Raw genomic sequence first — 14,051 nt, forward strand, 5'->3', positions numbered from 1 at the left:
TGCTTGACCATGGTGATGTTCCTTTTTCTCTCTATAGATGATACAATTGACCATGAAGTATGATGGTAAAAGGCTATAGCAATGAGTAGAAAATTCTCCAGCAGTTCTAGTGTGGCTCGAATGTCGTGTTCATGATCATTGGCGGACATGCGCTATTATAGCGAAAGTAAAGAAATAGATGTTTTTTTCTATTTCTTTACTTTTACTACAATCGCGGCACCCGCGCTTTACTTTTAATGTTCAAAGTAAAGCGCCGGTGCCGCGATGCTTGTGCTTTTATACCAGGCAAATCGGTCACAAGCACCCTCAGATTGTAGAAATGGGATGTGTGTAGTTATCCATATGCCATGGCAGTGTGACTGCAGCACTGCTACCTTCAAAGCCAACAGGAGACATCCTTATAAGGCATTCCTCTAATGAACTAACCTACCAGCGCCATAAACTCATACTTACCCTTCAGGTTGCTCAATTTTGGGGGTGGAGCTGAATTGGGAGCCTTAATGTTAATTTTTAAGTACACTCACGCTTCACAGCAATCTGTCAATCTGGCACCTTACAAATCAAAAATCAGATACTTAGTTAGGCCCTTCACTCTTCTCTCCTCATTTCACCTTCTCGTATCCTTGCTTAATTATTGGTCCCATCCAAGCTTAAACGGTTGTGTCCCTTGAAATAACACTTCTCTGTGTCCTATAGAAGAGATACAGGCAGATAATACTTTACACAACCAAGCTACCCTCACCAGCAGTGGCTTACCAGCGCAGCCATGATGTCCAGCACAGAACCAGACTGTGTCCTTTGGATGTTCCGGTGCCCATTCATGACCACCCGCAGTGTGTGAGGTAAAAACAACGGTGCTACTTAGCTGTGTAAACGCCGAGTAACCTATTTTTTGTAATCTACTGCATTTTAAAAAACATTTTGGAAGCCTCATTTGGTTTAAAGCTTCAAACGGAGTTTAATGGGTAAATGCTGTTCTGTGGCATTAAGAGAAACCTTTAGTTTAATTGCAAGTAACATTAACCGTTTGGTGCGGCGTTCACCACATATTGAATTGTCATTGGTCTCTGAAAAAAAGTTACTTTCTGAATTAAAGGTTCCTATAATAAACCTCCGATGGATTAGACTATGGACTACATATTACACACTGATTTTAAAAGTAGACAGCTAACCCCATTGAGCTTGCTCAGTTCGGAAAAAGGAGCACTAACATGGCAAAACATCATTTTTCCTAAGAATCCCAAAATCGTTGTACCGGTTCCATGGCCAGCACTTCCAAATGGCACATCAAGACAGTAGTCTTAAGCACAACATAACGACCGCACGAAATTACTGCAAAGGGGAAGAACAAGCATTGACAATGACAGTAGGCCTGGCTTATGATTGAAAGTGCCTTTTGAAGTCATTGATGGGTCTAGAAACTCAATTATTCTTATATGCACTCTGCCACTCGTCTTCATACTCGTGCATCCATTCATCCATTTACTGACTCATTCTTGCATTCACCCTCTGACACAATTTCAGTAAAACACACAACGTTAACATGTGCAAGATAAAATACAAGTAGTACAAGCATTGGCATAGCCAATCGGTCTCGCTTTTGGGACCGTTTAAGTGTTTAGCCATGCAACAGTTGATGTTGTTGCACCAAGGATATTGTGCTGCATAACTAAATACTTATAAGGTCCCAAAATCGAGACCTCTTGGCTATGCCAGTGCTTGTTTTTCTAAGCCTCCGCTTGACAGATCACTCCTAAACTTTCCAAGAAGGATCTGAGGTGGAGGAACTTTTTTCGTAAGGTTTTGTAAAAATTCATCAAACAGAGCCAAAGTTATTAGCAAACCGAAAAATGCTCTTTCTATGAAAAAGCAGACCTAACTATAACGACCGCCACTGGTGTGTGTGTGTATATATGTATATATATATATATATATTATATTCCTTCCTCCGCTGTCTCAGTTGTGCTGGTTTTTTGGCGCTCTGACGGTGCGGAACCCCGCCGCGGAGCCTGGCTGCATTAATTTCACAGATCCCTTTTTACAAAAGGAGGTTGGGTCGCACTCACAAAGGGTTTTAATTAATCATTTTATTCCTTATTCCACAGGGTGAAAGCCAAATTAGACACGTTTTGGTCTATCCAGAGACCTTGGTCACGAATAATTGCGATGTTTAAACCAGCCAATGAAATACATTGTCACTGAAATTAGGTCATTTCCTGTTAATACTGACATTGTAATGCATTTTGGTGTCCGAAACGCGTAGGGCGTTTTGATGAATTGGAGGGGTAATGTTTGCTGCCTTGCTGAGGTCCTCCATTAAAGGATGTAAAATTCCCCTTGAGTTGGCGTCTTCATTTGGGGCAACCTTGTGTGTGGAGATATATAGATATATAGATCTCTAGATAGAGAGATATATATATATATATATATATATATATATATATATATATATATATAGAGAGAGAGAGAGAGAGAGAGATTGAGAGAGAGAGAGAGAGATTGAGAGAGAGAGAGAGAGATTGAGAGAGAGAGAGAGAGAGAGAGAGAGAGAGAGAGAGATTGAGAGAGAGAGAGAGAGAGATTGAGAGAGAGAGAGAGATTGAGAGAGAGAGAGAGAGAGATTGAGAGAGATTGAGAGAGAGAGAGAGAGAGAGAGAGAGAGAGAGATTGAGAGAGAGAGAGATTGAGAGAGAGAGAGATTGAGAGAGAGAGAGATTGAGAGAGAGAGAGATTGAGAGAGAGAGAGAGATTGAGAGAGAGAGAGATTGAGAGAGAGAGAGATTGAGAGAGAGAGAGAGATTGAGAGAGAGAGAGATTGAGAGAGAGAGAGAGATTGAGAGAGAGAGAGAGATTGAGAGAGAGAGTGATTGAGAGAGAGAGTGATTGAGAGAGAGAGAGATTGAGAGAGAGAGAGAGGGAGATTTTGAGAGAGAGAGAGAGAGATTGAGAGAGAGATTGAGAGAGAAATTGAGAGAGAGAGATTTTGAGAGAGGGAGATTTTGAGAGAGAGAGAGATTGAGAGAGGGAGATTTTGAGAGAGAGAGAGATTGAGAGAGAGAGAGAGAGAGATTGAGAGAGAGAGAGAGATTGAGAGAGAGAGAGAGATTGAGAGAGAGAGAGATTTTGAGAGAGAGAGAGATTTTGAGAGAGAGAGAGATTTTGAGAGAGAGAGAGAGATTTTGAGAGAGAGAGAGAGATTGATTCATTGTACTCCTCGTCCAGGATAAACTAAGGAATACGGCACTCCAAGCAGTGTTTCACTTCAACTTTTTAATCCAATACGACAAAAGTAAAGCGTCGGCTCGGTTAGGCTTCTTAAGTCGTGACAAAGGCTTATAAAGCAGACACGTGTCTGACGCTTTACTTTTGCCATATTGGATTAAAAAGTTGAGGTGGAACACCGCTTGGAGTGCTGTATTCCTTTGTTTATCCTGGACGAGCAGTCATTGATAGATATATATGTGTAATTCCGATGTGTCTTTATTTCTACTTGAACCCTTATAAAAATCACACCTTAAATCCCTCCTCCCCCCATTTTGTTTGAGCCACATTAAAAATGGCCTCTAATAAGAAAAGGACTTACCTACATGGTAAAGTACTGTATGGTGAATAGGCCAAAAATAACCTGTATGGCAGTTACCTATGTTGTGAGAGCCCACGTAGTAAAAAAATTGCATTGTAATGTTCCATGCTTGTTCAAGGAACAAATTCAGCTTTACTAATTGCCTCGGTCCCACAATCTTTAGATAAAGGAACACTTTCTTTGAATAATGCTTAACGGAGATCATATCGAGGGCGTAGTCTAAAAGGATGCAGGATGGCTGCGTAACCAGTAAGCTCCTGATCTTTCCAGTGGTTCTGGTTAGCCTGCTGCTGAGCATGAGCTCTGGGACCCGATCATTTGGGATCCACTAGTAGATTTGCCAATCCAAAGTCCTACTGCACTGGGTACCTAGAGGGTGAATTAGAGATGTGTCAAGGATGTGATGATAGTCTGTCCTCGCTCACACCAATAGACATTGTAGAAGGGTTGGAAGTTTACCTATAATCTAGTATTACTTCAGTAGTGCATACTTCCATCCTCCCTTTCCAACCTTTCAAACGGCTACTAAGACTATAAAAAACCTTTACCAACACGATACACAGTCGTTTCAGGTTATTGTTCACATCAAGCACAATACAGAAGTTTTATCCCCGGGTCTCGAAGCTCTTCTTCACATCAAACGAGTTCCTCGTCACAGGAGACTCAACCTCTTCAAATAATGTCACTGCGACAGCCACTACATGAAGGTCCTGTGCACAAGCCCCTCAAACATCAAAGCCACTGCTTGGACAGCATCATCAAATACTAAAAATGAGTCTGCAATATAGTCCCCCACCCTGTCAATTGGCATTATCCAAAACCTCTTCCCTTCACCATAGTAGCTCCAGCCATATCAAACAAAACAGTGCTGTTCTGCTGAACAGCAACCAAAGTGACCACATTCAAGTCTACCTCAGAAAAACCCTCTCCATACCAACTTAGCCTCTCATCCCTTCTTAGAGGTTGTCCCAAATGGACAGCTAAATGGTGGACGAATGCGCACCCCCTACAAAATAGATTACACTTTAAATCCAGCAACTGCTGGTTGCGGATTCATCACAGCATCTTAGAAACAGAGGGCCATAAAATAAAATTCACCATATACAGGTGCCTCATCCCAACTTTCATAGCTAAGTTCAAACAGTCACTCTTGCGCCGTTATGCCACCACAAAACCAAACGACGTTTAACAACAGGACATAGATTTAAAAATCTATCTCCCTTCACTAATAAAGTTTAAACATATACACGTTTTACATTCTTTTAGTTTCCTTACATGCTGTCATTCCGATCAGAAGACTAATACCTGTATATATTGACAGCCCACAGTTAAAACGAAAAAGGATTTTCTGGTAAAGTTTAATGCACCTGTGCTAAACTTAAATACTGATGTGTTGAATGTTGCTTTATTGTACATGAGTACTAAAAACCTACAGAAGCCAAGGAGTACATTTATCAGGGAAACGAACGTGCAAATATTCTAGTTGCAACTTCACTTAAAAAAAATAAACATGGAGAGACGGAAATGTGTTTAAAAAAAGTATTATCTCCTGATCCCTTTATGTAATAAGTTACGGTGACAATTTTAGTAAGTGTATTTAGTTTAACTTTTCATTTTACTTTGCTCCCTAAAGGTTATCTTCCATTCGGAAAACCAAAAGGAATGTGAGAGCAAGAAAGCTGCCAAAAAAAGGCGGCGACACATTTTTGCACTGAAGATGAAGCAGGCCATTAAAGGCATCAACCTTCAAGAACACGATGATGCATCACGAGAAACGTTTGCGAGTGACACGAATGAGGCCTTGGCATCCCTTGATGATATTCATGATGGACATGTTGAAATGAGGGTGGACCCAGAGGATGCCATTGAAATTGATCATTGTCAGGATCTGGAAACTTTTTGATCTGAAATATGTTTATTGACGCAACAAAATGAGCTGAGAGAAAACTGTTAACATTGGCATTTGTTTAAATCTGCAATTTTATAGCTGTGCTTTCATCCCAGAAAGAAGCAATGTGGAAAGAGAAAGTTTTGTCTGTATGTACGAAGAAATAGCTTAATTTTATTTCGAAGCAATGTGATTCATCGGCAAGGGAAAATGTAGGATGTTGCCTGCCTAAGTGTTTTCCCATCTTGTAAGCCGTAATCAACTAAAACGTATCGGCAGTTCCAAATTCAGGCAACGCTTTCAGAAAAAAACAATATCCTGCATTTCATAGTTTCTTATACTAGTCTGCATAACACATTTGAAACGCGATTAACTTCTGGCCAGGATCAATTATCCGAAATCTGATTCAATGCAAATGTAATAAAAATGTGTTTTTCATTTAGTTGGTTATAATTTAATCACCTGTTTATTAATGAGCAGAAAGGAAGCAAAAATGCTAACTTTTTTTTGTATTTGCAGTGTGTCCTTCCCATTTGGTTTTTGTGGCTTCTGCTGTCTTAAATTAAAACCCCTCCCTCCTGTAATTGACGAGTTAGATATTTAAATAGCCATTGATAAAGCCAATAGTTCTTGCCATGCGAGGTATTGACTTTTTCAATGTTTTTAGCCATGTTGTACAGCAGCATGGCTGGAAGATGAAAATAAAAAAAGGCTTAATTATGCGGTCGACTGTGACTATGGCATAGTGTTTTATTTTGTTTATTTTAATTGCAGGATGCAACATGTAGTGAGGGCATAGGCTGTGAGCATCATGGGCGAGCGAGTGTAGGGGGAAGCACTGTCACACACCGCTGGCCACGTTAAAGTGCTTATTTTTTCTTTTAAAGTGTTTATTTTTATTATTATGGCCGGTTGAGGGCCTACACAGACAACTGAAGGAGAGCGAGCAGTTTGCAGTAAAACGAGCAGTCCAATCTGTTTGTTGTAAAGCACACTGTCTTCATTGAAAACATGTTAGATGCCCCATTTCCCACTCCATAGCGTGTACTGAAGCATTGAGTAAGGAATGTGCACATACATAGCTATGCACCTGTAGCCTAACCTGGTCTCTTTTTTTATTGCCCTAATTGGTTGGAAAATAGTTGCAATGCACCTACTCTGTACCACTCCACTCTGCGCCAGTGAAATCTATGCCAATCCTCTATTCCACTTTGATCTGCTCTATGCCACTGTACTCTACCATGCACCAATGCACTCTACCATGCACCAATGCACTCTACTCTGGAACAGTGTACTCTACGCCACTCCACGCTGAAACCACTCTTTGCCACTGCACTCTACTCCTTGCCACTGCACTCTGCTCTTCGTCACTGCATTCTATGCCAATGTACTCTCCACCACTTTATTAAAAATCAATGCACTCCATGCTACTACAGTCTATACTGATCTGCTCTGCACCACTGCACTCTGCCTCTATACTCAACTCTAACACTTTTCGTCACTGCACTCTATGCCACTACTCTGCACCAATCTACGCCACTGTAGTCCACATCAATGCATTGTATGCCATTCTACTATACACTACTGCATTCTACGACAGTCTACTTTCCAACACTGCACTCTCTGCCACTGAACGCTATGCTACTGCACTCTACTCTGGACCACTCCACGCCACTTCACTCCTATGCCACTCTACACTGCACTCTCCACCACTGAACTCTGAGACTCTTTTCAGAAAAGTATGCCTTTGCACCCTACACCACTCTACTGCAATCTGCACCAATGCTCTATACAGCACTACACTCTACGTCATTCTTCTGTACGCCACTGCACTCTGTGCCAATCCACTCTAATCTATTCTATGCCACTGCATTCTTTGCCAGTGCACTCTATTCCACTCTACTCTGCAACACTACACTCTACACCATTACTCTGCCACGGCATACTACCCTGTCCAACTCCACTCTACCCTACACACTCCACACCACTTCAATCTACTCGGAAGCAATCTACTCACTGCACTCTATGCCACTTTACTCCACTCTACTCTGCACCTCTCAATGCCACTCCATTCTACCCTGCACCACTCCACTTCGCTCTACTCTGAAATAATCTAATCTTTGCCACTGCACTTCACTCTGTGCTGCTGCACTCTACGCCACTCTACTCTGCACCACTGTACACAGCTCTACTCTAAACCACTGCACTCTACGCCAATATTCTCTACACCACTTTACTCAAAACCAATGCACTCTGCCAACTACTCTGCATCACTGCAGTATTTACTCCACAACACACTAAGCCACCGCAGGCTAAGCCACTGTATTGTGCTCTGCGTGCCTCTACTCTGCGCCACTGCACTCTGCCACTGAACTCAACACCTCTACTCTTTTGCATTCTATGCCAGTGCACAGTACGCCACTCTACACCATTGCGCTCTATCACTGCACTTTATGCCACTACTCTACCCTGCCATACTTCACCCTAAACCACTTCACTTTACTCTGAAACCATCTAGTCTATGCTACTACAGTCTGCTTCACTCCGCACCACTCTTTTCTGTACCACTGCACTCCGTGCACCTGCACTCTCCACTATGCAACTGCACTCTACCCTGCGCTACTCCACCCTGAACAATGCGGACACAAGGTGAAAATTAAACTGCCAGATCACCTTCCTATAAGGGAAGAACCTTTGATGCTTATGTACCATTAAGTAAGCACTTTAAGATCTTACAGTCCGCTTTTTACCTCCATTAACATTTTCTTAATCGGAAAAATATGTTTAAGGCATATGAGCTGTAGATCATATGCTATGCATGGATCGCCATCTAGTGTTGGGTCCGGATGTTTGCACTTTGTTTTTCTTCGAAGAAGTCTTTCCAGTCACAAGGTAGGTGACTGCTCCTTTTGGTGATAGTGCGCATGGGCAACGAATCCATTATTAGATTGTTTTTTTCCACCATCGGGTTCGGATGTGTATTGCTGCGCTCTGGTTCGGCACCGTTTCTCATTTCCCTTTGACGTGCAATCAACTACCTTTGACGTTATTGTTATCGATCGCGGTTCTCCATTTGTTGCGTATTGTCTCACCTCGAAAGAAGAAAAAAAAACTTAGATCGGAAAATTCATGGCGGGGCCTACCCGCGCCGACCGCACTAGCAGTCGATAGAACCGACTCCCTTCAAGTTCTGTCCCGGGTGTTGTGCTAAATTTCCATGCACCGACTTGCACGAAGTTTGCAACCTCTGCCTGTCCCCGTAACACAACGAGAAAGACTGGGACCCGTGTCGATCGTTTCAATCAAAAAAGACACTTCGTGACAGTCTGGCTCGACGCCACGAGATGCAGCCCCAGGGCAGCTCCGCACCAGATATCTTCAGTGAAGATTCCGAAACAGAACAGCAACTCAAGGAGCTGAAGAGGAAGAACATTTCTCTTGTGTCCAAAGTCGACTCCGACATGGAAGAAGAGAAGCAAGTTCCTCCAGGTCAACGTACTCCTTTGCCCCCTCAACAACCAAAAACAAAGGTTCCTGTTCCTCCTCTGACTTCGGGCCAAGATCAGCACCGACAAAAGGTTTCCGATGCCCCGCCTTCTGGCCCGGCTCCGAAACATAAAGGGAAGCCTTCCGGCACTGACTTGAGCCGATCCCACTTCGGTCCCGAAAAAACACCTTTGGCTTAAACCCAAATCTAAACGTGTCAGTCACAATTCCACTGTTGTCGAAGACTCTACCTTCGACACCGAAAGGCTCGGAGCAGAAACCTTCGATGCCAAAACAAACAACTAAAGATAAAGATACTCTGGTCTAAAAAGCCTCGACCCGATGCCCCACCTTCGGATCCGAAACAGAAAAAACTTGTGATCAACCCTGATACAGGACATATCCATGCCACTCTTAAAAAAAAATGGAAGATAGACCAGCCAGAGGACTACCACATTCCTCGCAAAAGTGTGTGCACTAACCCTTCTCCACCCTACATTTCACCTGCTTTCCCCACTGATCCCAATTTAGTTATTACACCATCAAATTCACCACCAACACCATTTACACCTGACCCACTGGATGACGGGGATGAGGATGAAGATCAGGATAGGCCACAAGACATTGACCCTTGGGAGGATTATCATACTGACCCAAGCCCAGATAATGACCCTGATTTGTATCTGTCTAGACCCTCCCCACCAGATGATAACATTGGGTACTTTGAACTCCTTAACAGGGTTGCTCAATATCACGGGGTGGAGTTGCATAAAGAGCCTTTAGAAGAGGATTTCCTCTTTGAGACACTTGGTTCCTCTCAGAGAGCGACTCATACCTTACCTCTGCTAAAAGCTATGTTGAAACACACAGACAAGATATTTAAAGATCCTGTGAGGGCAGAGAAAAAATATAAACCTTCACCCACCGACCCTGTTTACGTCAGAGGTCAGTTGCCTTTAGACTCTCTTGTGGTATCCAACGCTCGCAAGAGATTTAACTCACAAACCACAGGTGAGGCTCCTCCTCCTGATAAGGAGTCTAAGCCTATTGATGCCTCAGGCAAAAGAGTGGCTTCACAAGCAGCTAAGCACTGGCGCATTGCCAACGCTCAAGCTCTGTTGACTCGCTTTGATAGGGCTCATTACGATGAGTTAGAAAAACTCATGCAATTTTTACATGACTAACACAAAACTAAGGCAAATGACCTTATCCAAGAAGGTAACTTATCACTAATACCTCAATCAGGTGTGCCCTGGACGCAGCAGATGCAGCAGCTCGTGCAGTAAACACCAGTGTACTCCTAGGCAGACATGCTTGGTTGAGAGTCTCAGGATTCAAGTCTGAGGTGCAAACCTCCATCCTCAACCAACCATTCAACAAAGAACATCTTTTTGGCCCAACGGTTGATACCTCGCTGGAGAAGATGAAAAAAGACACTGAGGTCGCAAAGTCCATGAGGGCTTTGCAATTGCCTGCCACTAGGGGTTCCTTTCGCCGCTCCTTTTATAGGGGTGGTTCCAAAAGTGTATTCACTGAAAACCCCTCCTCTTACAAGGACAACAACCAATCCCCCTCTTCAAGAGGTTATTTTAGAGGTGGGTCCAGAGGAAACAACAGTAAAGGTAGAGGCAGAGGCAACTCCACCAGCACTTCCCCTGCAAACAAACAGTGACTTCCTTCCGTTACCTCCAGATCATTCCACTCCTGTCGTGGGACGTCTCTCTCAATTCCTACCTGTCTGGAATTCAGTCACCTCAGACAAGTGGGTACTACAAATTATCCAATATGATTACTGCCTGGAGCTTACACACACACACAGATATTCTTCCAAGATCACATGCAATGTAACCAGAGCATCTTACCCTTCTAAAGCAAGAGGTTCTCTCTCTCTTGGAAAAACACGCTATAGAACCAGTCCCATTACAATATCAGGGGACCTGGGTATACTCCCTGTACTTTTTAATTCTCAAAAAAGCCAGCTCTCTCAGGCCCATACTAGACCTCAGAGAACTAAATCTATAGTTCAGTCGGACCGGTTTCACGTGATCACACTCCAACAAGTGCTCCCACTCCTTCAGCAAGATGACTTTCTGTCCACTCTGGGCTTAAAGGATGACGATTTCTATATTCCCATTCACCATGCTCACCGGAAATAACTCTGGTTTCTGATAGACGGCCAATATTATCAATTCAAGGTCCTCCAATTTGGAGTAACTACCGCACCCAGGGTTTTCACCAAATGCTTGGCAGTAGTCGCGGCTCATCTAAGAAGACAACATATTCACGTCTTCCCTTACCTACACGACTGGCTCATAAAAGCCAGCTCGCAGCAAAGCTGCCTACGCCACACACAAAAAACAGTTCAACTGCTTCACGACCTTGGGTTTACTGTGAACCTTAACAAGTCTCATCTCAAACCATCCAATACACAACTGTATCTAGGAGCCACAATAGACACTCAAAAAGCTCTAGCGTGTCCCAACCCAGTCAGAATCCGCAACATGCAGACTCTAATCTGTTTCAGTCACAACACTCGTTACCAGCTTGAGTGTTCATGCAATTGATGGGAATTATGGCGTCTTGCATTTTAATCTTTCCTTATGCAAGACTCCAAATGCGTCCCCTCCAGGAATGCTTAGCACGTCAGTGGAACCAGGCTCAAGGTCAGTTTTCAGATCTAGTGTTGGTAGATTGCTGCACCCATCGCTCTCTGCAGTGGTGGAATACAAAAAACTTTCCAAGGGGCGGCCATTCATCGACTGGGTTCCACAGATAGTGCTAACAGCAGACGCTTCACTCACTGGTTGGCGAGCTCATCTACAAAAACATACCATTCAGGGCATGTGGACTCTTCAACAAAAGCAACTCCACATAAACCATCTAGAACTGCTACCAATTTTTCTAGCGTTGAAAGCTTTTCAACTTCATTTAGTAGGCAAAGCTGTCTTAACTTGCACAGACATGACAGCAATATACCACATACAAAAACAGGGGGACACACTCTCCAGCTCTCACAGTTAGCTCAGAGCATCTGGAGATGGGCCATACCTCACAAAATATATCTCCTTGCGGAACACTTTCCAGGAGTAAACAACCACATTGCAGATCTGCTCAGTTGTCAACAACAGATCCACGAATGGGAACTCCACCCTCAGGTTCTCCTCCTGTTCTTTCAAATGTGGGGCTTCCCAGACGTAGATGTGTTTGCCACCCACTTATACGCAAAATGCCCAAACTTTGCATCTAGGGATCCACACCCCTTGTCCAAAGGCAATGCACTATGGATGAACTGGTTCACACTCATCATTCAGAACCATTCAGGGATAAGGCATCCAGATCCCAGTCATCTCAACCTTGCGATCTGGCACCTGAAATCTTAGAGTTTGGCTACCTCAATGTTCCCCAGATTGCATGAATATCATCAGAGAGGCTAGACGTCCTACCACAAGGGCATGCTATGCAGCAAAATGGAAGCGGTTTGTGATTTACTGTAATAACAATCGAGTCAATCCGCTCGACGCTTCAATCCAAAACATCATATGTTATCTATTACATCTACAGCGTTACAATTTAGCATATACATCCATACGCTTACATCTTGCTGCGATAGCTGCATTTCTTGCAGAACAGACATTTGTCTCTTTTTTTAGAGTGCCTGCTATTACGGCTTTCATGGAAGGACTCAAAAGAGTCATTCCTCCTAGACTTCCACATGCTCCAGTGTGGAATCTCAACATTGTTCTTCCAAGACTCATGGGTCCGTCTTTTGAGCCATTGCATAGATGTGAACTGCAATTTCTCACTTGGAAGATAGCTTTCCTCATAACTATCACATCTCTAAGAAGAGTGGGTGAGCTTCAGGCACTAACAGTAGAAGAACCATTTTTACAAATACATCAAAACAAAGTGGTTCTTAGGACTAACCCCAAATTTCTACCTAAAGTCATTTCTGTGGCAGAACGTGCTCTTCACACCTTAGATGTAAAAAGAGCGTTACTATATTACATTGAAAGAACAAAACCTTTTAGAAAGACTTAGCAACTTTTTGTTGCTTTTTCTCCACCACATAAAGGCAATCCAATATCAAAATCAGGCATTGCAAGGTGGATAGTTAAGTGCATTCGATTATGCTATGCAAACGCAAAACGAACGTTAACAGTTCCCCCTAGAGCACATTCTACACGCAAACTATGGGCTTCTATGGCATTCTTAAGAAATATAGCCATAGATGACGTATGCAAAGCTGCGTGCTACTCAAACAAATGATGGACAGAATGCTGAATAAATCATACATTCACCCCCAGTCAAGAGATGTGGGTTAAATCATCGTTCTTTTGCTCACCATGCCTCCCCAGTTTAGACCCAGCCATGTGCAACTCAGTCTTGACCCTGTGCCTCATGGAAACAGTCCAGACTGAACTGCCAAGCCAGGTCCTCACTGGACCGGAAACCAGCCTCCTGGGACCGGTTTCTGGGTATTACTCTTCATCAGCCAGGCTAGCTTGAATCCAGTGGCACAGTGAGCAAGGGACCCACGTCTGGGCATACCCATCCCAATTAGGGTGAAAAGTGCTACGCAAACAAATGATGGTCTCTAAACTGGGGTGGCATGGTGAGCAAAAGAACGATGGATTTAACCCAGATCTCTTGACTTGGGTGAATGTATGATTTATTCAGCATTCCATCCATCATTTGTTTGCGTAGCATAATATGCAAAGCTGCAACATGGTCTACACCTCATATATTCACAAAACACTATTGTGTTGATGTGTTAGCAAGACAACAAGCTAGAGTGGGCCAGGAAGTTTTACGTACACTATTTCAGACCACTGCAACAGATACATGTTAGCCACCGCTTTGGGAGATAACTGCTATATAGTCTGTGCATAGCATATGATTAGGGCTCCCGGTTTTATGGTATTTATTTTTGTAACATTTCGGTCTGTATTTATCCATATTTAATTTTTGTCCATTTTATCTGTATTTATCCATATCTATTTTGTGTTTTGCGTATAAATGAAGTTGTAAAACTACATTTCCATATTTAACTGATAGACACGCACTCCTACTTTGATATCTGTCGTGTTTTTGCTA

General features: G+C 43.1%; 1 protein-coding gene across 1 annotated transcript in view; it reads left to right on the plus strand.

Annotated features, from left to right (window-relative positions):
- PHAX (phosphorylated adaptor for RNA export) overlaps positions 1-5,913 on the plus strand; it is an 83,668-nt gene extending 77,755 nt beyond the window's left edge. The window contains exon 5 of the mRNA XM_085632695.1: positions 5,217-5,913. Within this exon, the coding sequence (XP_085488821.1) occupies positions 5,217-5,486 (270 nt within the window). The 3' untranslated portion in view covers positions 5,487-5,913. The remainder of the gene's footprint in view (positions 1-5,216) is intronic.
- The last annotated feature ends 8,138 nt before the right edge of the window (positions 5,914-14,051 follow it).

The sequence above is a fragment of the Triturus cristatus genome, chromosome 2_1, assembly GCF_964204655.1.
Source record: "Triturus cristatus chromosome 2_1, aTriCri1.1, whole genome shotgun sequence".
Lineage (NCBI taxonomy): Eukaryota > Metazoa > Chordata > Amphibia > Caudata > Salamandridae > Triturus > Triturus cristatus.